Source organism: Apteryx mantelli, chromosome 1, assembly GCF_036417845.1.
Source record: "Apteryx mantelli isolate bAptMan1 chromosome 1, bAptMan1.hap1, whole genome shotgun sequence".
In the NCBI taxonomy this organism is placed as follows: Eukaryota; Metazoa; Chordata; class Aves; order Apterygiformes; family Apterygidae; genus Apteryx; species Apteryx mantelli.
In genome coordinates, this window is record NC_089978.1 from 212,488,941 (window position 1) to 212,515,245 (window position 26,305).

Genomic DNA, 26,305 nt, shown 5'->3' on the forward strand with positions numbered 1-26,305 from the left:
GATTCCAGTCAGTTATGAGAGGTGACACTAAATGATACTTGTGTGAAGTCACCTATGGATTACAGCTGGTCATGTAGTCTGTCAGCTGCAAGTACCACTTTTATTGCTATACCAACAGATTGTAAATAACTGCAAGCCAATAAATTATTTCATTCGGGAAGTCCTGGGCCAGTTACCAGAAGTAAGAGATTCTGGAGCAGACTGGGTAAGAACCAAACGAGTGGACCTTGAACCTTGGTAAGAGGAGGTGGACAGGCAGACTAGGCCATTTTGTGCATTTTCAGCTGGTGGGTAGCCCTGTACCTTGTTTTACTAACCCTAGATTTGTGATATACTGCATTTAAAATATATCCGTTTAAGTTCTAAGTTTAAGTTCTAAAAATTTCAGTCCTGCATTAGTTATCTGCTACTACAGTCCAAGCTAACATTCCTTTGTGTTTAAGTGTTATAAATTACAGCTCTTTCTAATAGATACAAACACCATTTTTTCATGTAACTCCTCTAGAGTCTTTAAGTATTTTTAAGACAAGAAGTTACTTGAAAGATGCACAACCTGGTTCTTACTCACATTTGTTACATTTTAACTATAGAAAATGAATCAGAAGGCTTTTTGAATTCTCAATATGTCAACAGATTTCTGGACTTCCCATTCCCCAGGAGTCTTTAAGGAAGAAAAATCTTTGTATCTGATGCAAAGGAATGTGTAAAACAGTCATGGATGCTTTTTGCAACAGCAAAGCCAGCTTTCACAGTCAGCTATGCACCCTGTTCTTCTCCAGATGCTACCATCCTTGGTCACTGCTGTGCCTCCCTCTCAGTTGTATCAGATGTTCAATTCCCTGTTCTGGATCTCCTTACGAACTGCACAAACCACTGCTCAGCCACAGCTGGGCAGGGCACATAGTGGAAGTAATGACTGGCTAGGGCTAGTGTAGTTAGAAGGCAAAAATTACTCAAGTGAAGAACATGGTTGTGGAATCCCACCTTTAGTTTATGGAATGGAATGGGGCAGAAATTCAGTTCTTGATTCAAATAGCATGCTTGATCACCAACACTGCTCCATTGCCCCCTCTTCCTGATGTGCGTACATGGTGTAAGACAGTGTTAGAACTGCTATGGTCTGTAGCGTGTTGTGAAGTGTCAGGTAGCAGAAGTGACGTTCCTATTTCTTATGAGGAAGTAGGACATATGGTGCTTATCTGTTAGGCAACATAATTGCATCTTCATTGGTTAGCTCAGGAACATCCAAAGGAATTAAACTGTGCTGCAGAAATGAAATTCAGGAGAAATGATGAAGTGAACAAATTATCTCGGAATGTGTTTTTTCATATTCCTTTTCTGCATAGTTTCAAAAGATATTTAAAAGACTTTTTATCCTGAAATTTATTTAAATCCAAATGATGTATGCATTCAGCCTATTAGCATTCAGTATATTTTAATAAACAAGACATAAGATTAGCTTTCAGATTCCCCAATGTTTTTTCAGAACTAGTTCACAGTTTATGTTTGTACATGTCCAGACACACTGCTTTATAAATCTAATCAACTGCTAATATTTTTCTTTTAAGAATATTAAGCATGCCTTATGTTAAAAGATTGGTTTCAGGTTGTTTGTGCTAAATCCGTGATCTGAAAAAGAGTCAGACTGTGCTAAGAAGGAAGTCTGTAGCCGATTTCCATGAAGTGCCTAGAATGGTGTTTGCATCTAAATGCCATTTTTAAACAAGACCATTTGAAAAAATTGTCTTTACTGGAGAAATAAGGGGAACTCAGGACACTGCTGATGCAAGAAAAGCCTCATGAAGAGAGTAAGAGATCTGAGGATACAGTCATTTTAAAGGCAGAAGATTCTATGTGGAAAATTCCTAGTGTAAAACTCTCATTTGCTGGAAACAGGATGCAGGCTTTCAATCTGAAAACCTACATTATAGATAGTTTCACAGCTAGCTTTAAAATATTTAAAACTGTTTATATATTAAAAATGTTTATATATTTATAAACAGAAATGCTGAAGTATGAAAATGTCAAGGTACTAATAGAAATAGTGGAAGATAGCCATGGGAAGCTTATTGTGCCATTTGTAGTAATTATCAACAATTGCAGCAATTCCCTGTGAGTTCTTATATATAACTACACCTTTTGACTGCAACTCTGTTAGGACTGGATAGGGAACCTCGTATTCTAAAAGCAACAGCTAATACTATCTGAAGCAGATTCATAACATCTTTGTGACAAGCACAACATGCATATGTGGCTTACACATAAAGTGTAAAACCTTTTAAATTTCATGTCAGATAATATAATGATACAAAGTAGAAATAATCCCATTTTGGGAGGAAAGCAAAATGAAGGGAAGCAGGACAGGGCTAAGTCTGCATCAGAGTTGTATAGGAAATACTTTCATTTTGACCCCTTTCATGGAGTCTGAGGAGGCTTCATGTGTACTACACAGGCATCAGCTAGTCTGATCATCATGTTTTCCATTCATCTGTTTGGTGAACTTCAGTTAATTGCATCGCATGCCAAACAGCATGCATTCCCAACCCAGAGTAAAGTTCTTTTGTGATGCAGTTCTCCCTTGTTCATGGAATTCTTGGACAAAGCCACTGAGTGTTTGATGCCTGGGAAGCTCTGATAATTGGGGTGGCTATAGGGCTTGCTATAAGACTTGTAGCATGTATGCCAGGGCTACCAGCAGTAACAGCTTTTCAAACAGTACGACCCAGGCTGACCAGGAGGTGAGTTTTTTCTATTCTGGACATCTTCTGAACTCAAAGAATTACTGGTGGAGCTAATAAGTCAGCAGCAGCTCTTCAATTAAAGCCCATAGAGGGGGATGTGTAGTTAATGGCTAAGGCTTAACTAGATAATGTGCTGGATCTCTCAGCAGCTGTCATTGCTGTTACTAACCTTTGTGAAATAATTTGTTTCTAACTCCATATTTTTTGAAGGCTGGAACTTCATTCAGCCAACAAGTAAAACTGTGTATTCTATTCCTTTCCCACTTCCCAATTCTGTAATGAAGCAAAAAACCCCAGAGAAACAAGATACTGAATATACAGAAAACATACAGCTGAGAATCTTACTTCAGTTCTTAATCTGGATGTTAAATGGCTCCAAACAACTTGTTTTCTTCAGTTAGTGCTTTTTCTTAAAGATAAGTATCCATGTTTGAGACAACACATCTCTCTTTGAGGACCAAATAATGGAAAGGTTTAGCAATTGACTGGCACACAAATCTCAAGGCAGAGAAAGCCATAAGTAGCTCTATATATTGCCTTTTGTTTTTTGTTCAATGCATAATAAACATGGTGCAATCAATTGAACTGTGATGTTCCTGGTAGAATGGAAAAAAAAGCTTTTCTTGTAAAATCTTTCCATGAAAATATTCAGTCTGGATCAAATCCTACCCTGATTTAAAATCAGTATTCTTTCAAATAGAAATCTGATACTTAGAGTAACCTAAGCCAAAATAGAGGAGTTGCTCAGCATGAAGATCTTCTGTGTGATAGCTATATGCACACACCTTTAACGAGGAGACTGGAAATTAACTACCACTTTGCACAGTATTATGGTACAGCTTTTAAGCCTTCTATTCTTGGAACACAGCTGTGTTCTTGGAAATGTTTCTCCTTCTGCCCTGCTATTTGATAATCTCTACCTTCTGCAGCTTACATTAAAGTCTCATATCTGTCATTCTAAGCACATGGAAATAAGATGTATTTGTTTCCCTTCCTGCAGCACTCAGATGATACACCAGAAAAACAGTATGAAGTGTGAACTTGTGAACCTCCCCTTCTTAGGGCCAGGATCAGTACAAATACCTCTTATTGTGTGCCTAGAGACTAGTCATGTAAGCAGATAATCAACTCTTGTTGAAAGAGTCAGAATTAGCATCCCATAGTTTGTCTCCAAAGAAAATAAAGTTAGAAGCAACTTCTTTCCAAAAGTATGTTACAAAATATCTATTGATTGCAAATCAGCAGGTTAGTTTTACTTATTTAAGGTAAAAGTCTTGTATGCATTAAAGGAACACCTTCTGTGCTTCATGTATTCCTGCCTCAAGTGTGTCCATGGTTAATCGGACCTCAGTCTGTTTGCCTGCGTAGGGAGAAGAGCCTTTGCTGTACTGACGACAAAAGGGTTCAGCTTCCAGTAAGAAGAGATTTCCCACAACAATGGACTTATGTTTTTGGCTTATGTTTTTGTCCACAAAAGAGAATAATTGCTTCATTTGATACCCTTGTTTTCATCTGGCTTAAAAGAAGCAACTGTTATCTGGGAGACAGACTGAATATGGGATTTGAAAGAGAGCATAGTCTGTTTTTCAGTTTTCTCATCTTTGAAAGTTTTTTATATTGTTACATTGAGTGTTACAGTGAGAAGGGAGAAGGCTGACTTCCCTCGTACCCTGAATAGAATAGGGCTAGACACAGTTCCTCCGCAGCCTTTGAAAGTATAGCCTGCATGCATATTCAGCTCCCACCAGGCTCATAGAAAAGATTTTGAGGCACTGTGTAGTTGGAATAATGATGGCCCTCTGTGCAGGCTGCTTTTCAGTTGAAAGCTTTCTGGTGCATAAGGCATCTGCTGGCCAAACGGTGCCATTTGCTCAGTTTTATTTCTACTAGGCCAGCCTTCCAAGAGGGGAAATTCAAACTACAGAAGTTACTAATAAATCTCTTTTTTTTTCCTCCCTCCTTCTCTCTCATTGTACAGTACCAAATGCAGTGAAGAAGTTACTGTAAATGACAAAAAATGGTGCACAAATAACATGCTTCAAAAGCTAAATGAAGCTGAAGAGGAGATGAATTTTCCTTCCCCCCACTCCCCAGACTAAAATGGCAGCCATCACTCCTATTCTTTGCACCAGGCAGCTGCCCTGCTTGTCCCAAGAGGGGCTGAACTTGCTCGTTTCCCACATCTCCCATCCCTTTCCCCACTAGTCATTCCATACCCAGCCTCCTCCCACCAGCACCTCATCTAATCCAGCGCCCTCTACCCTTGTCATGGACCTTTTGCAACATCCCCAGAAAACTATTCACAATCCATGTGTTATCTAACCCTCTGCATCAGTGTAGGGCTGCTTTCAAACGCCCTGGGAACAGTTAGTGGTGAGAGCCATCTCTACCGGGGCAAGCATCTTGGTAGCTTCAGCCCCATTGACAGTTATGGAGGAGGAAAGGGGGTGCTTTAGCTCTCACCGACGTGACACGGCAGGCCACCATGCTGACCTGCCAGGAAGGACCAAGGAAGCCCTAGAAAGGCCACCCCTGCAAGAGCTTTGAAAGGGATAGGGTAGATGGGATGGATCTTTTTTTTTTGAAATCTTTTTCTTTTTTTAAGGTGAAAAATTTTTTTTGCCTTTCTGAACTAAAAGACTATTTCTCTGTGAAATGAAGAATCTCCTCACAATCAATAATCCATCTAGACATGGGAGCTATCATAACAATTTACAATTCAAGGTCTTTTCTATAAACTTGGGGGTAAGCAGTTCTTAGACTGTTGTAGACACTAGTCCCACACCAATAAAAATAGCTCACAGCCATTTATCTGCCAGTGTATGGTTTTGTGTGCCTTGTGTGACATTTAATGAAATTCACAAAGCAATGCCACGAAAACATGAAAAATAATAAAAAATCCGGAATGGAAAACTGAAAAGGCAGTGTTCTAGCTGGAACAGTCGTAATTTCAGGAGAACGCTTAATATTCTGGAGGTTGAATGAACTTTTACTGTGTTCACACTCTTAAAAGGTCAGTGCACATTACAAAAAAATACTATTTTTTTAGATTAAAAAAAACCCTTGCTCTTTTGGGGGAAGATTAAAAAGAAGGAAGATATAAAGGAAGGTATTCTTTGGAAGTTACTCTTTGGTTTTATGAATATCTGTTTTCACATAAATGTGATATCTGAGTGAGTGAACATCTGATTCCCCTAGTTTCCATGCAAATATAAATAAGGTTTCTTATTAAAATCAGTCTCTGATGAAACCATAGCCTCAGAATGAATGTGAGTACATTATTTAATGGTTTCTGCTGTTTTAAAAAATCTCCTTCCAAAAACATTCTCCTAGATATATCAATTTCTTGTTAAATGTTGTCAACTTCATCCTCCCCATTGGCTTCATTTGCTAGCTTTCTACGACAAAACTGCTCAGAAGATGTTACCATATTTTTGTCTATATTGATACTTCTGATGTATTGGACTATTTACTTTGAGACCTGAAATTTGAGATCAGGTATTGACTTCACAGCCAGCAATGTAAAGGGGAACAGTCAAGCAGCAGATATTTAGACCTTGGAAATCATTTAGATGCACAGAAAAAATATCTTGAAATGGTCTTTCTCATGACCTTCAAGCATTATGGTTCTTACGGTGGGATTAATCTGACAATTCATCTCATTCTAATGACGGCATCTAAAAAGGATCAAACGGATTTCAACCTAAAAATCTTGGTTCTTCAAAAGTTAGGGAGGGAGGGCGCCAAGTCTGAGCAGTCCACTGGCTCTTATGCTTTAAAGTCAGGAATATTAATGTAGACTGTACCCTGATACTGCTCAGTCTACCAGTATCATGAATATACATCACCATAAACAGGCTTTATATCCCTTGGTGGATTTACTTCTCCCTAATTTTCTACTTTGTCCCTTTTCCAGAAGCTTCCTCCCTGTAACAGGCATGACTGAACAGGACGTGAATACCACATATTATCGTAAATTGAAACTGCCTGAAAAAAAGGTCGATTAGCCCTTATGCTACCGGGGCGCAGTGCTTTTGGAGCACAAGCTCGGGTCACTGCATGGCATCGCACCGTGTCATTTAAACTTGCCCACCGAGCAGGAACTGCTGTGAACATCTCCGCAGCGCACAGCATCGCATATGGGGGAACCTTGCATGGCCATAGGCCTGTTCTGCTCCTGTAAAAAAACAGTGAGAGATGCAAAAATATATTTTCATCCCTCCTGGCTGTTGCAAAACTTGATTAGCCAATACCTAAACAATTCTCTGAACACACAAAGCACTGTCAAATATTCATTAATTTCAATGACTGCAAAATTGTAATGTAGTAGGCAACCCGTATAAGCAGAGGAAAATCCAGTAAATTAAATACTAATGATAAGTATGCCCATGTTAAAACTGCAGTTGGAAGCTATCTGTTACCTGATTTTGACAAGGTCCACAGTGTGCATGTCGCACTGTCATGCTATGAAGGTTCGATAGCAATGACTGAGACAGTAATGTAATAAGAATAATAAAAAAGAATGTTTATTTCCTCACACAAGTTCTTGGATTAGTAACATCCATTAAAATAATGTGATTACTAATTTAGAAAGGATAACACAAAACCATCAGTTACTAATTTAGAAAGGCTAACCTGAAACCGTCGATTACTGCGTTATTAATTGGAAGCACTGCTTATCCCTGCTTGAAAGCCAGCTTGTTCACTCTCCTAGTGAGAGGGCTCTCAACCTCGAGGAGTTACCTTAACCCAGCGTCCCAGGAAAAGGGGAGGGGGGGGATACTCACGGTCCAGCCGGAGAGGATGGTCAGGTCACGTTCCCGTCCCTGCTCAAACTCTCCTAGCTCCCAAGTCTCTTTTTATACGGCTGGGGCTCTGGGCAAACACTGCTTTTGCTGACTTTTAGCAAGTTTCACAATCACAGGACTGTCTGTTTGTCTGCTTGGGAGGACCCTGCTAGCGAGGCAAGACCACAACACCTCCGTATTGCTTCTCCCCTCCCCGGGGGTCCGTGCAGATTCCAGGTGGCAGACTTCACTTCTCCAGTCTTGTTAATCATTCCGCAGCCTTGCTCATATCAGTCCTTGCGCATATCAGTTGGTAGATGACTTTAGTCCTGGAGTTTGCCAGATGTTGCAAATGGAAAAGCTTACTGAAACAGGTTATTCAGAATGGCTCTTTAGCCAACAGATGTTCTGAAACAGGATCTTTGACTCACCAAAACCTTAAAGGATCCAGGTTTCTCCTCCTGCAATTAAATCTGCTCTGTCTAGCTGTGAGTAGGAATCTCAGTAAATCTAGGAATCAGTTTGGCTTCAGTGCTCCAACTGCATTCAAGTCAGCCAAGTCCTGCACTTTTACATAGCCCCACAGCAAATTATGAGCACCTGTGAGCAAAGGCTTAACAATATATTTCCCTGTTCAACCTTACGTAGGAGTTGTATCTCATTCCAAGGTTTATAAGGTGCATCATCTGAAAAGGGTAAAGCTATTTTGACAAATGAGATTACAGTGATGGATTAGGTTGATGTGGAGGGTTGTTCAGAAATGTCTGATTAGTCAAATCAGACAAATCAGTCAAAGATTAGTATCATTGTAGAATGATGATTAAATCAGTATTACTAGTAGCTTTTACTTGACATTGCTAGCTGTGTCATTTTTCAGTTTACAGTACTAGTCAGGTAAATTATTTCCTAAAAAAAAAAAAAAATTACTAGTGGAGAAGGTAAATATCACCCAAAGACAAGACTTGTCAATCACAGCTTCATTTACAGTAAATACTCATGCTAACTGAACATGAATACTCCTTCTAGTGCTTTAAAAACACTAATTTTGTGAACTGAACAGGATTCCAGGGCTGATAGGAGTTGCAAGCATCCTGCTAGGTTACAAGTGTAAAAAAAGCTCACTTTCAGTGCTTCTTATCTGGACAGTGCAGCTTTCAAAGGGATTTGTACCTTCTGGACCCAGAGACACGAAGCAGCATAAATAACTCTAGCTTCACTGCTCCAAGGTAGACTAAGGAGATTAATGGACTTTTTAAAATGGAAACTGCCTGACTGCTTTTGAGGGAAAGAAAATTGAAAAATATCTCCTTTTTTTTTTTTCTTTTTAAATAACAAGAGAACCTCCATAACTATATCAGTTGTTAGAAGTTAATTGAAGTAGTTCTTCAAATTGTGACTGTTAACTCTGCTGTTCAGGCAAATTAATGTAGACAGTTATTCTTCTCTCTTTCATAAATCTGTTCTACATAAAGAGGGTGTCAAGAGGATGGGACCAGACTCTTTTCAGTGGTGCCCAGTGACAGGACACGAGGCAACGGGCACAAACTGAAACACAGACAGTTCCATCTGAACATGAGGAAAAACTTCTACACTGTGAGGGTGACAGAGCACTGGAACAGGTTGCCCCGAGAGGTGGTGGAGTCTCCTTCTCTGGAGATATTCAAAACCCACCTGGATGCGATCCTGTGCAATGTGCTCTAGGTGACCCTGCTTGAGCAGGGGGGTTGGACTAGATGATCTCCAGAGGTCCCTTCCAACCTCAGCGATTCTGTGATTCTGTGATAGAGACCTGTATTATGCCACAGAAAAACCATGTAGACTCTGAAGGCCTGTTTTGAGAGGTGCAAGCCAGGAATTTCACATCAGGCTACCACTCTCTTGGCTAGGTGTCCCAACAGAGTCTGAGTTTGTAAGAGGTGACAATAATCTCATTTACAACAAATGGCAAGAACAAAGGAAAAAAAAAAACAAACAAACAGGGATACACCGGGAGAAAATGAGAAAGCCTTTAGTCCAAATGATTTGAAATCTCTTGTCCCTTGTCAGGCTGCAGGACAGATTTCAAAACTTCATCCAAACTATTGTTTCTCAATGAATCTCCTAGTTTTAAGTGACCGTGTTCCACTCTGAAATACATTCTTGCAAGAGATGTTGTTGTAATCACAGCTTTTACAAAAGATGTTTAATGTTACCAGGCTAAATCTACTAATTACCCTGTGTAATGGTTTTCCAGTTGGCAACAGTGCACTAATATCCCCCTGTCCTGATCTGAATCTGCTCTTAAAATGCCCTGTGAAGGGCATCTGTAGATAACTATGTGTAACTAGTGATCTGCACATCATCATATTGCTCTGGTCAAAATAAATAATGAAAAATAATACAGATTATGTCAGCCAACTATGGTTCTTAATTATATTTATAATTTGACCACTTCATGCACATACAAAATACATCAAAATCATTATGAAAAGAAGCAGACAGTGCCCCCCCATATATACAAAGAAGCATTTTAAATAACATTGTCTGTGTACAGCACATTTGTGTGTATCCTTCCAAAACATGTTATTGTCACTTTACCTTCTTCTGTAATTATCACAGCATTTTTTAAACAAGAGCTTGTAGCTGTGAATTCTTATAGTCATTGTGATGATGAAGATTGTAAGGTGTAAACTAAAAATTTAAATTTTTAAATGTAAATAAAAACTTAATGCGATTCTCCACATGTAACCACTGAAGGAATGGGGAGCTAAAAATATGAGGTCTCAAATCAGGAATCCTGATTTGCATATCACATGATTTCCACCTGCAATCTCAGAGAATGAGACAAAGTTATATTTGTTTCTTCAGGGTGAGGATCTCTTGTTCCTTTCTAATATTCCGGCAGTGACACATTTGGCACTGCATACTAGCGAATGAATCAGAAAAATTAAAATGTAACTCCCATTCCTGTTGAAAAGAAGCAGGCCTTATCAGAAGAGAATGTCAGTAATGTATTAGCAGTTTTCCGTCAGGGATGCCAGTGAAATATTGCATAGGGGAGTAAGTAAAATTGGGGATGTTTGTTCTGTGCAGGTTCTTCTCTCTGCCACAGCCTTCAGTGTTAGCACTTTCCTTCTAACAGCAAACAAAGGTAGGATCCTAACTGCAACTAAGTTCCTTTAAGCTGTCATTGAAAACTGAATTTATCCAGCCCCCTGTACCAAGCAGAGGTTACCAGCTGGATGAATTCATGCAAGGCTACTCACAACGTCCGTTCCCATCTCCCAGACAGGCGTTCTAGTTAAAAGAAGTTCAAACCCTCAGCTAAACGGAGTTTCCTTAACATAACTGGATGCCTGAAAGGTTTATCTACAGTTATAATGGCACAAGGCGAAACCCTGTTTTCCCCTCTGCGCTGTTTGCTGACAGTGCGCACAAGGGCTCCTTTTGAACACCGAGGTATTTTCTGTTCTCGGGGATGGCAGCAAAGCTCACCGATCCTGAAAGCAACTCAGGAACACGGCCAGATCCTCTCACACACAGCGTGCATGTATTGAAGTCACTGGATCAGCAGCCTCTATAGTCTCCAGGATATTCTCCACTCCCGCTAATTCCAAATTCTGTTCCCGATAAGTCATTGAAGCTGGACATGAACTTCTCTTCATGGTTGGTGAATCCTCTGAATATATACTTGGTAAATCAAAATCTGTATAAACTAGACTATTTACCCTACTGGCAGCACATTCTTATTTGAGTAGGTAACTCATGTTTATAACTTCTGTATTTTTTTTTAATTTCCAGTTCATATTATAATATCATATTTCTCAAGTAGCTTTGGTAGTAAAATGCTGGGTTGTCTGCATTTTCTGCATCTGGTTTCTTGTACTTAAACAAAGGGGTTTTTTGTTTGTTTGTTTTGTTTTTAACTATTGAAAATCTTAGATATGAAGTGACTCGTAGTTCTTTGATCTCCTCTCCTGGTATCACTCACAAGAGCAGCAAAGCAACTCTTTTGACCAGAGATCGCATATCAGGAAAAGATTTACCTGGATCAGACTGTGAAACTGTAGAAACACAGCTGCATTTTAGGCATAATGCCATTCCTCTTTTTAATCTACATCCTAACCTTTTATGACTGCATTTTACCCCAAAAGCACATTAACGACATAAAGCGTTACTTTAAATGCTGTCTTTCCAACATAAGTGACTTCAGACACCGCCTTCTAAAACTGTGGATTTAGCACATGGGGACTAGAAGTGTGTGCTGAAAACAAACCAGCTGTGGCTCTGGGTAATACTTAACTGCACATTTCTTGAGAAAATTTATGACAATGTTAGAAATGTTTTGTTTTGCCACAAGAGGGCACTCGCTTAAATCATGTCATTACTAAGGCAATGTTCATTACAATAGCCATGACTTGTTTTCTATCTAAAACATTATTCCAACTTTTTATACAGTTATGTTGACGAATTTCATTCTGTTTGTGTTGTCAGCATGCATTTGACTTACATCAAGTTATTAGGCAATATTATTTAGCCATGACAGTACACTGCGCTTCATAAATGACTGATAAGACAAATAATGGTGGGAAGTAAATAGGATTTCCCCTCATTATCTTTAGAAATAGCAGTACACCATATTAACACATCTCATTATTCTCAGTGATAAATTCAGACAGGTCACAATCAAAAGGAAAGATATTAGGACGTGCTGCTTTCAGAAGCATGAGAAATTTGTGAAACCAAGAAAAGATATACATTATATTTTTCATCTGCTCGTGAATGTTTAGCTATTTGAATGTGCTTAAATATGCCATCAGATGCAACAATATACAGCATAAGCATGGTCCACATAACAGACTGATTAAAGCACTCAAAGTCTGAAGATTGTCACATCATTAATGTAAAACTCTGCGTTGATCTATTTAGAATCAGACAGTTAAGCAGATTTTGTTTAAAATGCTTCTAAACAGTCATCAAGAGTGTACAGTATAACTTATCGTAACATTTCTGTTTTTAGTCCCAATATTTTATATATATAAACCTGTTTCATTTACCAAAACCAAGACTGATTTCTCCCTCTTTCTTAAGTCCAAATAAAAATTCTCCCAGTAGCAACAGATGGATTTTGTCCATCAAGAGTCAGCTATGTTCCTGGGCAACCGATAATGCTCTGGCCTGAGCCTTGCCTTCTTCTCCTGCGGGTTGGCATATTTCCACTTGGATGGAGACATTTTCAGCTTTTTTCTCTTCTTATCTGTACACCACACTTTCTCACAATATTCTTCAACCCTCTGGAAGTTGCTGTAACCAATTAGTTGAAGAAATTCCTTGTACCATGGCTTTGATGCCTGAGGTATACTGCTCTGGATTGGGCATGGCATTTTGTGAGGTATCTCCTCCTCATAGTCTTTATTGAACATTTCATCTACACGTTCTTCCTCGACTATTTCCAGGGTGATTTTCCTGACAGTGTGAACAATGCTGTGTTCCACTGTCTGACAAAAATAGGTGCCTGCATCCAGCCTATGCAGCTTCAGGAATAAGAGGCCAAGGTCCATTTTGATTATTCTATCATCTGTCTTCACCTGAAAAATAATCGATATGGGTATAGTGCATATAGGAGACTTTATTGTTAGATTAAATCAGTACAATTATTTCCTAAATGTACCTTCAGTAACATAATGTTAACTTTGGAGGGGAAGATTAAGGAAATCTAAGATTCTTTAATTCAAAGTCTTTTAAGTAACTAAAACACTTATTTGAAGCAAAAAAGATGTTAAGCTGTGAAAGGAAAGCAGTCTAACGGACCAGGAAAGTATAGCAAATCTTGAAGGAGGTAGCTTCCTGTTTTCCCAGCATGGGTTAGTCACTCATGACTAAACCACGGAGGACATTAAGACTGAAACATGCAAATAAAGTATTGGATGAAAAACATTTGCCAGCTGAACTGCTGTAACTGTTCCTGTGAATGCTCTTACACATTGTCAAGTGTTGAGTCAACACTCACAGATATTTTAATATCTAACTTTAAGGTGATTACAGTCTTTAATTCACAGTTCTGAGCTTGGTGGCCATGCTCCTCCTTCAGTTCCTGAGAGCTAGGTTATTAAAACTGGGACTTCACAGGAGCTAACAAGCAGGGAACATGAAGCTATATAAATTAGCCAGAAGAAATACTAAGAAGAATTGAATTCCAGTATTTCTTTTAACAGTAAGATGCTGAATATTAGGCAGAAGAGAAGAACTTCTCTCTGCTTGGGATAGACTTCATTCTAATGACCATATAGTTATCCATGTAAAATGGAATAACATCCAGGAGAAAACATTAAAAGTAATTAAGCCCAGCAATATAAAGAGGTACTGGAAGGTGAGAGTCTGTGGTGTGAATTCCCAGTCCTAGTGCCACAAATCTGAGCTACTAGGTCTAGTGGGACATGCATATAATAGGACAGTTTTTCCTCCTCCAGAAAAATTCTCACAGTTCAGTGCTTTTTGTGAAAGGCACGATTAATACTTTAAAATTTATTATGAATAATAGATTAGGATCTTCCAGGTAAATAAATGAGGAAATACCAAACATGAAAATCCTCCTGGGGATTGGAAGGAATCTAGGACTTGGGAAAGTTCAGTGTTTCATGTTAGGACTTGGACAAACCTTCTGGCAAAAATGTGCTTTATGGACATTGAGGATGTCGTTCAGCTTGCTTAATTTTAGATATCTATAGCTGAGTGTGACATCCTTGGTTCCCTTTGTAGTCAGTGGTTTACCTATTCATTTTTTACCTGACTAAATGAAGCTGTCTAGCTTAGAATGAGTTGGTACCACTGGTTATAACTGCAGCACCAACCGCTCTCACTTGAAGACAGCCTACAGCGACTAACTTCCACATAGACCTATTCACTGTAAATGTCCATATTTACTGTCAGATGAGTACCACCCTGGATGTCTGCAGATATCCACAGCTAAGCTGAGGCTTGGTGCTGTCAGTAGAGGCTAACTGCTAGGCAATAAGACAGCCGTGCCCTTTGGCGGTCTGAGGTTTTTCTCCCTTTCTGCTCTGATATATCAAGGGATAGCTAAACTGATGTGCATCAGATAGATATTGGGAAATAAATATGGTTAACCTTATGAAGCATTTCATTATAGGGCAATATATGTAAAAGAGGCAGAGAAATCAGTGTAGAAACATATATATACATACACACAGACACCTGTTTTCAGAGGGCTCTGCAGCATTAACAGGTGAGGCTGTTAAGCTGGAATGACATAGAATAACACACCAGCATTGATTCTGCCTGTTTTTTTTTTTTTTTTTTGAGGTCTTAAGTCAAGTTTAGATGCATTTCTAAAATTTGTGTATTTATTCAATTTCAAGAAACTGAGCTCAAACACCAGATGAAATTCTCAGGTCTATTAATTCAATACAGCAGATGGACACAATGATTCTACCTTATACTTGTGCACATTTCAGCAACCGATGACAGGTCTGTCAGTGAAGATGTAATATTCCTAATCACAGGCTCTTTTTTTTAAAGGGTTAGGGTGTAACAATAGTTACCTCTTCCTTTTTAGTTTCATGTGCTCGCTGGACAAACCAGATTACTTTTGCTTGCAAAGTTCTTGGGGTACATTCCAGAAGGGTGCTGTTGTATTCAATCCCATAAACCAGGCGTTCTTCAGTCTTCTCCAGGACTTCACCTGGAAGGAAAACAAAGGTTTTAAGGATATGCCTGCCAAATTTGCTACTGACAGTAGTTGTTACCTTCTGTATTTAGGCTATATTTACTGTGGGCTTTTATTCTTAAAAATAAAATTTAACCCACACCCAGTCAGACTGTGACTGAAAGTCAGTGCTTGGTAAAGATCTTCCCTGTTGAATGAATATTCCCTCTGGACAGAAGGAGAGCAAACATCATTTTAGCATCTCCCACAGTTTGGCCATAAGATAAACTGGCCAAATTGTACCATGATTCAGCTAAGATTACACAGAGAAATACATATCAACCCTTCACAATGTTAATTGCTTGTGTCTGGTTCTTATGAATCATTTGTCTTGATTTTCAGTCAGTTCAAGAGGACGATTCAATATATGCTTAAAAATAATCACAAAATAAACATTTTTCTGGATAAAAATGAGAATATTTGTCCCATTGCAGAATTAAACTCTTAAAAGCTATAAATAATCTATTTTATATTATGCATGTCCATCATGTACACACATGCAGACAGAACGTCATTAAATATCTAAAAGAATGTACAATTTTGGCCCAAGGATGTTAATAAAAACAAGGTGAACCCAATTAATCAAGATTCCTTTCTGCTTTTCCATCCAAAAAGCATCCAGAGGAAGATAAGTTAGAATATGTTACACTGGAGGAGACCAATTGCCCCATTAATTAAATCATCTTATTCCACAGTAGTAAGAGAGAAATGTTCTTGAGATCAAACAATTTTACACCTCAAAAACAGAGGGTTTGAGATCATTGTGATTCCTTTCTTATATTTGAAATTTATTATATAATAAATATTTCACATAGGAATATACTATTCCAAAAGCTACCTTATTCCCTAAGAGACTACAATTTCAACAGAGCTTTCTCTGGTAAAATATCTATCACAAAGAACCTTTTATATTTACTTTTTTTCTCTTTAAATGTATTGGATATTATCCTGCAAAATACTGAGGATGTCCTGGCATCCATCTTCTGCCTGTTTTTCCATTCTCTATACCAGTGTTTGAAACAGGCACTTTTCAAAATTGGTACAACATCATGCAACACAATAATCTATCTTTTTTTTTTTTTCCCACCGGCCCCGTCTGCACTGGGGAGCTCCTTCCATACCCATCGCTGGCCTTGGCAGCATTCCAGATTCATTTCAGGACGCGGCCCTGTTGCTTCCTATCCCTGCCCCCTCGTCGTGTTTGCGTTTCCACTGGAAGCCCTTGCACAGGGGTCAGAAGGGAGCTGTGAAAGGAGTTAGCCACATGCCTGGTCTGAGTGACAGGGGAGCAGGACTACCGCAGGCGGCAGGACAGAGCTGCCCTGCCATCTAAACAGTCATGGCTTAGACCTGGACGTCATGGGGGCTTATAGTTTAGTGGTGGGTAGGAACATGGCAGTAAAAAAAAAAACCACAGGTAATATCATGGTCTAGCCCAAACTGTTGGCAAAATCTGTGCTCTCTGCTCCAGGCATTTGCTAGCAATTTGTAAAATTGTGAGTAGATTACCAATGAACTGCTGGCCAAAGCACTGCTGCGCTGCATTTCCATGTCGAACATCTTGTCTGCGGAAACGTCTGAGGGGAAAAAAAAAAGAAAAAAAGAAATTGTTTGAGAAAACATGCTTAGCTTACAGATTGTTGGGTTTATGCTGAATTTGCTTGCATTCATTAAAAACATAAGGAGCTAAATCCTGATTCCTAAAACTTTAGCATTATTGTGAGAAATAAACATTTATGTATTGGTATGTTCCCTCTGCTTAAAGTGTTAGCAACCACATTCCTGAAAAAAAGAAACAGAGTTGTCTGAGAAAGAAGCACAACTATGTGGCCAGTGTATGAGTATTTATATTGAAGCTATAAGTACTAAATCAGATCCTCTGAGCCAACTGGTTAGCATTCAATACCAGGAAAAGACAAAGGGATCTTTAGCTTGTCTTTGGGTTCTCTCACTCTGGAGTCCAAGGGAATTTTTTGTTTGTTTGTTTTTGAATAGTTTGCATTCTATGTGAATCATGGTTCTTTTATCACGGTTATTTTATTTTATTTTATTTTTTTAACTTGGGAATCACAAGGCACAGAGCAAATACTTTATTTTATTACATCTGTGTAGCAGACAGTTGTTAAGCTTATTTTTATCCATAGGGAAACAGACACATGAATGGCTGGCCCATCCTTTCAACGTGAGCTAGTGGTAGAACTGTGGTCAGAATCCAGGTCTTCTCTGCAACCTGAAGATAATGTAATTGCTTTGGGGGGAAAATTTATTGTGAGTTTTGGGAAAACCATAATTGTACAGTGAATTCCCAGAAGAATTATGCTTTTCTACGGCAGCTTTGTCCATCCTGATAAATAAAATTAAGATTGATTACAAGGGAAAAGAAAGAACCTATTAGGATCCTCAACTCTGTACCTTGCCAGATGTAATATCTCCAACAGTCTGAAATGTAGAGTTATACTAAGGATACCTTTCCTGTGTTTGCATAAAGAGCAATTCCACAAAGTATTACCAATGCCAAGAAACATAACTGATTAACAGCAATACGCAGGGCAGCAAATCTTATAGAGCACAGGTATTAATGTGCCCTGTATAAACCATATATGATAGAGATAGGCAAAGCCAGGCAGTTTTGTTTCTCTTCCTTGTATTTACTACTTATTTAATATTTAGCTTCTCCTGGCTCTATGAGGACACAAGAGGCAGATTATTAGGTTATTATATTAGATTATAGATAGTGATTATTTTCTGAGTTCTGTCATATACATAGATTTTTGATCTAGTGGTAGAGGTGGACCAACAGAACGGCTTTAACCTTTACTGATATTCAGAGTGTCAGAGCCAACATTTTGCCATTGCTGTTTCGGGGGAATCTGCAAATTCAGTTGGGACTACGTTGGCTCTTTTAAGCAGAAGGGCTAAATATACATGCATGTTGCTAAGTGAAAGCTGAGATTCTGGGATAGTAACAGGATTTTATCATGCCCTGGAAGTGCTCACTTTAATGTATGGATGTGGCAGCTGTGCTTACCAATAACCCCGTAAAGTCTTGGTGTTGGATAACCCTGCCACCAGCTCTTCGGAACTGTGTATACAGATTATGCAGGAGAGACATTCTTGTGCACAAATATACATAAATAGTATAGACATTAGCCTTGAAAAAACAAACAAGAAAACCTCACTACTGTCAGTCCCAGCAGCCCTGTCTGTCAGGAAAAGGATAGTTAGCAGACATGTACTATTTACTCTTCAATTCCTGAAGATCACTATAGAGCTAAGAAAAAAAAAAAATTCCTACTCCTGTGAGACAGGACATCTCTCCATTTGTTAGCAACATTCAAGAGGAATAACCATTTGTTTGGTGAAATTTTGCTGTTTTAGGTGTTACGACTGGGGAAAAAAACAATTACATGTGCCATCACTTGCTACTTTTTTAAACAAGAGGAAAAATGAGTGGTAGGAGCTGGAAGAGAGGGAGATGCTAGGAGATACATATATTTCACAAATACTGACATAAGCCTGGTATTTGCTATTTTTTCTTAATAAATCATTTCATTCAGAATTCCATGAATAATAAACTACCAGATAATGTATGAGATATACTACTGTAAGGAACAATTTTCAGTGACTAACAAATGTGCTGGATGTATGGAAGTATGTTTTGCGATCTTTAACTTCATGAGTTGACATTTCAGTCTGTAACCCTGTGTTTTCAAGAACTTATTAAAAATGATCTGCAAAACAGCAAAGTAGTCATCATTATCACCATCCTCATGTTTATTATTTCTTCCACAGTAGCAGCCATGGAATCAGGGATAGATAACACAAAATCGAATTGGTTCAGGAAGGAAAAAAAAAAAACAAAAAAACCCACACACATCAGTGCAGTTTATTTGTGCAGTGCACAAGTAAAACAAGTAAATCAGTACACTTGAGTTTTGGATTGCTGAACCAAATATTACAAAAGACTGACATGTGGGTTGGTGCATGGGTCGTTATTCTGCAAAGCATTTAATTTGAATACAAGCATCTAATTCAAGACTTTAAGAAAATTTAAGTAGAAGCTTAAAGTTAAGTAAGTGCTTAAAATAGTCTTTTGCATACCACCTTAATTAAGTACTTAATACTATGAAATGACGTTCAGCAGTAATATGGGGACTGCGACCAGGACCATGCCTCTAACCAGCAGGAAAAATACCGAAGATTTTGCCGTGGCCGCACGAGACGCGCAGCTGCTCAGCGAGGACGGCGCAAACGCAGGCGGGGCTGCCAACATTTAATTCTGGAAGCAAGCGCAGCCCGCGCCACCGCCCCCGAGGGCCGGCGCGGCCGCGGCGTGCGCCCCGCTCCCGGGCGCCGCTCGCCACGGCGCCACCTGGCGGGCAGCGCCCGTCACAGCAGCGCCCGCCCCGCCCCGCCCCGCCCCGCCGAGCCCGGCCTGAGCACCCGGCGGCGGGCGGCAGGGAGGGACAGGAAAGCTTTGGGGGGGGGGGGGGGGCGAGGGGGTGTGAAAAAAAATAAAAAGAGCCTTGGAAGAGCCTTGGAAGAGCCTTGGGGGGGGGGGGGGGAATCCGTTCAGAGTTCTTTTTGTAGATCCCGTCACAAACCGTGACGGAGGAAGCGCGCAGTTGCATTTGCAGCAGAGTGCGTGCTGGCGAGAGAGGCCAGCGTGGGAGAAAAGGCAGGAGAGGGACTGTCAGATTCTTAAAGTTAGCTAAGTAATAACAGCTTACCGGGTCTACCCAATTTGAAAGGCATTTTAAAATACCTTAGCTCTTTTTTTACCATGGACTATGAGTTAGCACAGTGAAGAATCTCATTTGTAGAATTCAATGCCGCTTTAGATTAAAAAAAAAAAAAAAAAGAAACCTGACTAACTCAGATTACTGATGTAATAGTGAATTAAAGCATTTAATCAGATCTTTGGACTCCCTGCTTTCTCAGGCATATTTCATGGAAGTTGATGCAATATAATTCTCTTTTGGCATTTTAACTATTTGCAGTATGCGGAAGGAGCCCGCCTGTAACTAGCATGACGATATAGCATACTACACTGCCCACATCAGGGTATGGGATTCTTGACTTTTTTTTTTGTTTGTCCTTAATTAAGATGATTAATTATCCAGGCCATATATTTGCAAGGAATTAAAATATAAACTTTCAAAATTAAATAAATCAGTACCCAGCTGTCAAGCAGAGGTTTTTCTGAATTTATGCTGCAGTTCATCTCTCTAAATCCCGCATGTTCCTTAGTCTATAGTTTTTTTCTATTTCATGTTTCTCAAAACACTTGTCATACCTGCAGGCATTAGGATCTAAAGAAGATAGCATTTGAATCAAAGGGAGGGAGGGATACATTGTGTATCCATGTTGAAATACCTTGTGTATCCATGTGGAACCCTTCACTAATGGGACTGCTCTTAAGAGTACAAAGAGAGCTCTTAACAGTGCTCTTACTGCACTACCGGGGCTGCTTTTAAAATGCAAAAGCCCACCTAAATATACTGTATGAGGGCCACATTAGAACTGATAGACCTAGTTATTAAAGCTAAATGAAGTGTCCTGCAATGTTAGGACCTGCTGCTACATGAGTACCGAGGAAGGGTGGGCTGTGAGGAATGGGAGGGAACAAGCCCTCCCTAATGGCCCTTGTACTCACATTACTAGCTTGCCTAGAAAGCTGGACCCAGAGACAAGGCCAAGCCAAACCAAGCCTCGTACGCTCCAGGATGTGGAGTTAATTGTGTCTGGAGCACAGGGCAGCCATGCCAAGGTTATCTCCTGCTCAAGGTGGTTTGGTATCAGAAAACTCCATGTTGTCTACCAAGACCTGCCTTTTCTAGCAGGGCACTCCTTGAACCCAGCGGGATTCTTCCATACATGGGTCCTGAGTAGCTCTCCCTGCCTCTCTGCCTTTACTGCACAGGGAATGTATGGTCCTAAATTTAAAATGCTCTGAACTACTCATAGCTGCCTAAAGCGAACAAAGCAAATACTACACATCCCTCCCAACATTATTAGTTCTGCTGCTGTTTCCCTGAATTCCTAAATATAAAACAAGTTTTGCAGACTTCAAGAACAATTAATAGAGTGCAAATCCCCTCTCCACTGCTGCAGCTCTTATCTTAAGAGAAGGAAGGTGATAACAGCAGTAGTTTCTTCTTTTAGAGACTGACCTGCTGAATGCTGTTGAGGTAAGGCAGAGGAAGATGCCTGGGGTGCTGCTTGTATCACTCAACCCTGGATAAATGCATGTGTCAGGAAACTTAAGGGCTGCAACTCTGGAATCTGTCTTAAGTGAGAAATATGCTAAAAATGTGCAACTGAGTTAAGGAGCTAGTGAGTTTCTCTTATCTTTTCTTAGACAATAAATAGTCTGGAGAACAACATAAATGGGATTTGGTCTCCTAGCAGGCTGGTAGGAAACTTTTTTCCCCAAAAAAAGGCTTTTACATGGTTAGATGAGTAACTCATGTGCGTTATAATTATGATAACCCAATTTCTGCTTATACTGGAGGAAACAAATCTCCCTGGCCCACTATATAGCAAATCATCTCTCTTTTTCCTGCTTAAATTCTGGATCCTGAGAATTTTAGCCAGGCTTGTCATGTTATATGTGCCCACAGATTCCACTTCTGCCACTAGGTCTGCTTGCAAGAGGATATGTAAAAAGTGCAAAAGTGCCTGCAAAAGTGGTGTGGATTTCCTATTGGTTTAATTTATAACTGGTACAATTGTAATAGCTCAGATAGGTTCTTAATTTTGCTGAGTCACTGGCTATCTTTCTCATTTTGACTTTTTTTAATGATGTGCCCTATACAAAAAGTTGTGTTACCCAATACTTCCTCTGTTCATTATCTTTTAGAAAATCCACAGAAATGTCTGTTATGCCTGCCTATAATCAGCAGTGTATTTGTTTGCCTTCACCAAGCATCCAGGTTCATGGAAAGAAAAAGCCTGCAGGATAAAAAAAATAAATATTTCCCATTTTTCCTTGAGAAAAAAAGATCAGTTCAGGGATAGTGTGATTTCCTTTTGAATGAACTGTTTCCCCTGGTTTTTAAAGCTGTCTCCAGACAAGAAGAGTTACCCAATTAAATTTAATCCTTGGAATCACTATAGGTGACTCCATGTAATATATAAACATGTCTTTACAGAAAGAGCAAATTAAAGAAAGCTACAGAGAAGACCTGAATTTTTCAAAACCAAAGTTTTGCTGGCTAAAGGCTACAAATGACTTGGTCTAGTGGCAAATCGGTCTTAAAGTCGTGGGAAAAGGTGTGCGTTAAACTATACATGTTTTATGTGCTTTATCAGCTATGTATGTAGCTGAATTGGAGAACCCGGCCTGGGTTTGAGAGAGAAGGGAAGAGGGCAAATACACGGGAAAATACTAGACAGAAGAATGAAGGGCAGCAGCTATGAACAAGTGACAAGATAGGGAGGAGAAGTCTCCCCAGGGGAATACTTAAAGAACTCAAGCTAGGTTCATGCTTTGAACTGGCCTCTAGAGCACTGTCTTTATAAACTGACTCTAGAGCAAGCCTAAAGAAATGAGCCTCCTTAGGCTAACATTAGCTTTTGTGAATATCCTAGTTTCATTCTGTGCAGGGGAGATATTTTGCTATTAACCCAGATTCTTCTCTTCTTTTTTGAAAGTCTGTTTTTTATAATATTTCTGTGGGATATATCTCCTGTGTAATACTACCAAAATATATTTCTGACATCATAAAGAATGAAACATCCATCTTTCCTCTTCCCACCAGAAGAGATATAAGGAAGTGGAGATTTGTTTAATACTTACTATAGATAATAACTAAGAAGCAAATTTGCTTCATTCATAAAAGTATTCCCAGTGCTTCAGTGTATGTTATCCTGTTAATTCAGATCCCTTGCAGTTCTCTAAGGCTGGGCTGTTCAGTTATTTGTGTGAGGGGGAGATATGAAATAATTTGTGTTTCAATGGGAACTCTTTATGTATGTTTTAGGCAAAAATGATTTCACAGGAAGAAGCAATTCTCACCTCTTTGCCTGAATTCCTGTAGGATAGTATCGGGAACAAGATATTCCATCCCAAGCACAGTAAGGATCTCGAGCGAGACAGCAGTCGGCACAGGCTGTGCCATACATGTCACACTGATGGAATTTGACTTGTGCTATGACCGACTCGGATCCAACGTAGAGCTGTTGCTGTAGAAAATTTAACACATGCAGTTAATCTCCTAAAGCTTCCACTAAAACTTCTGTTACGGCTCAATTTTTTCCTAAAAAAATGATAGAAGTATAGTTGCTTGCCACTTGTGCATCCACCCTATGCCCTGAAGGAGGCAGGGTTATTCTGTAAGAAAGCCTTTAAATACAGACTAAACTCTAGTGCATGAGGACAAAGGAGCAGAAAGAACATAAAAAGAACAAGTTTATTCCAGCATTTCCTAGCTTCTAAATTTCAAACTTGTAAGCTCAGTGTCTGAATAGTGAGGGTTTTATGTTTGTATTTCTCCCTCAGTGTAGTTTCCTGTATCTCCCTCTTTTCATTTGTCTGTCACCTAAACAATCCTAGAAAATAACATGATATGAAAGATTTTAATCAAAGTTGTTCAAATTTGCCGAAATTATAAGCAACCTCAGTCTTAAAATGGGAGTTATCAGGTAAATTCAACTCTTGATGTGGTTGCTTACAATACAGGCACATATTCACATGCACAGTAGTATTATGATTTGTATTATCCTTAAGTACACAAATTATAGATAGACCTTTTTTTCTGGTACTGTAAAATATTTCTGTACAAATTGACTGATCATTTCATTTTTTCATCAAATCATTTCATTTTTTTTCAGCACTAATTTTAAGTCTGTTTCAGTTTTCTAATTTCACATAATTGTGCTATTCAAAGCAAATGAAAGATGATCAGTCTGATTCATGAGATGCTGACATAATAAATTCAGGACACAATAGCTTGAATTTACAGGGATTTGAGAAAAATCTTGCTGATAAATGTAAATGGACTAAACACAGAAATATGCAGCGTTCACTGCAATGCAAACTGCACGTGCACTGCTTACTTCCATGGTTTGCAGTCAGAAAAAGGATTCCTAATGGACATTAAATTGTGTTTATCCTAAACACCAAACTTCATCTCTAATTCCAGCCCTTAGACCAAGCTTTCATAATTTCATGATTTAAAACTGTTTAAGGCTGGAAAATACAGGTAGCCCATTTAATCTGATCTGTCCATCGCACGACATGAAATTTAATCCAGGTACCCGCTTCTTGTTCCTAATTACACCTACTATGTTTGTTTAGGCCACAAATTTAAACTCCCAAAAGTGCCAGAGGAAAAGAATAGGAGAGACTGATAACAGCAATGCTTGAAGACTTTTCCAGCTGAGATACACTGGAAGATAGTAACTAAGAATTCAATATGCCAACTGGAAAGGAAGATGAAAAAAACCTAGGATCCCTGTCTGAGAGGAATTCTTTCTTGTCTGCAAAGCCTGCAATATGATTGTCCTAGAAGACATGAACAGCACTTTCAGTGAGACATACAAGTTGAGACTTTCTCTTTCATCTCTTAGCAGGGGTAAAGTCTACATTAATTATTCATTCATCAGAGGAGGGCGAAACTCATTCAAAATCTAGCCAATGGAACATCCAAAAGCATTCTTTCCTAGCCCCTGCAGATTACTAACTCAGCCCTGAAACAAGATATTTGACTATACCTCCAGATTTAGTGATCTCTGGTGAGTGTTATAAGGATATTGAGACAAAGCTAGCAAGGAGCTCTCCACAGATTCACAAACTCCAAGGTCAAACGGCCAGGACAAATGCTAGGGCAGAGAAGTTACATAACTTTTTTTTCACATAAACTCAACTAAATCATACTTCCACTGACAGGTCTCACTTTAAAGACACTATGACTTGGTGCTGATCCTGCCCCTAAGAAGAAATCCAACATTTAATTAAATGCATCCTATTTCAAGATTAAATTCACCTGTGATCAACAAGTTGAACTCGCTTATTTAGTTTTGATATTGCTTTACTATCAGTGTTGAAGAGTGCCTCCACACACACAGTAGGAAGCCATTCTGATGGGTGAAATTTTATATCTGGCTATTCAGTTCTCTTTCAATCTCCTCTTTGATATCTTGAAAAAGTTAAGCTGCCTTTGCTTCTCACAAGAAAGTTTATTATTCAGCCAATGGATTGCTTTGGTGGCCCTTTTACAGTTCTCTCCAGAGTTTCCAGATCCTTCTTGAATTAGTGTAGTTGGTAGCAGCAGCCCATTTGTGAGCTAGATGCAACAGAGGAAGATTATCTCACTTTTTATGCAGCATCTCCTTTTTACACTTCCACTACAACCCTTTTACTACAACATTTTACTGAGAAAGAGAGGTGAGAGAAGTATCTAAAATGACACCCAAGTCCTTCTCCAAATAATCACTTAGGTGCAGTATTAGACAATCTTGTCTCCAGAGCTCTTCCACAGTCCATGAAAAAAAAATAGATTATTTCAGAAAATAATTCAGAAAATGTAAAATTAGAATCCTCCTCTGAATCGCTATAAGAGTTTGTCTTTCTACTTTAACTATGGAAAGAATATGAGTCAACAAACCACCAAGACAGAACTGATTTGTTTGGGCACGCCCCACCTCCTATGAATGCAATCTTCATTCATTGTTACTTGCATTTAGCTATGTTATGTGCACCTATATTACAGCAGATGTTCGTATTAAGATATAATCATTCTGTGTTACAGTGGACGTCTGGGAAAGGTAATGATGAGAATCTACCTACAAGAGTAATAAATTCGGTGTTTCTATTAGAGTAGCAGAAACTCAGCAACAGTGAATCGTTTCCAAACAACGCTGCCTTCCATGGGGAGCGAACACTGAACATGTGGGAGTGCCAGCAAGGCTTGCTTTGCACTGATATCCCCATCGGCCTGCAGTTAGTCTGTCTGCATTTATCAGCAAGGAGCTCTTCCTAGAGCTGCCATATCCACCAAGCTAATCCCTGCTGTGATTACCATGCCACTAACTCATGAATCAGATATGTTTTTTTCTTGTTTTGAAAT

At 39.2% G+C, this 26,305-nt stretch overlaps 1 protein-coding gene across 1 annotated transcript in view; it reads right to left on the reverse strand.

Moving 5' to 3' along the window:
• Positions 1 to 9,926: 9,926 nt before the first annotated feature.
• The window catches only part of SEMA3E (semaphorin 3E), a 71,666-nt gene continuing 55,287 nt past the window's right edge, over positions 9,927 to 26,305 (reverse strand). Inside the window, exons 13-16 of the mRNA XM_013943991.2 lie at positions 23,254 to 23,420; positions 16,743 to 16,810; positions 15,070 to 15,209; positions 9,927 to 13,095 (exon numbers count right to left, since the gene is read on the reverse strand). Of these exons, the coding sequence (XP_013799445.1) occupies positions 12,643 to 13,095; positions 15,070 to 15,209; positions 16,743 to 16,810; positions 23,254 to 23,420 (828 nt within the window). The 3' untranslated portion in view covers positions 9,927 to 12,642. The remainder of the gene's footprint in view (positions 13,096 to 15,069; positions 15,210 to 16,742; positions 16,811 to 23,253; positions 23,421 to 26,305) is intronic.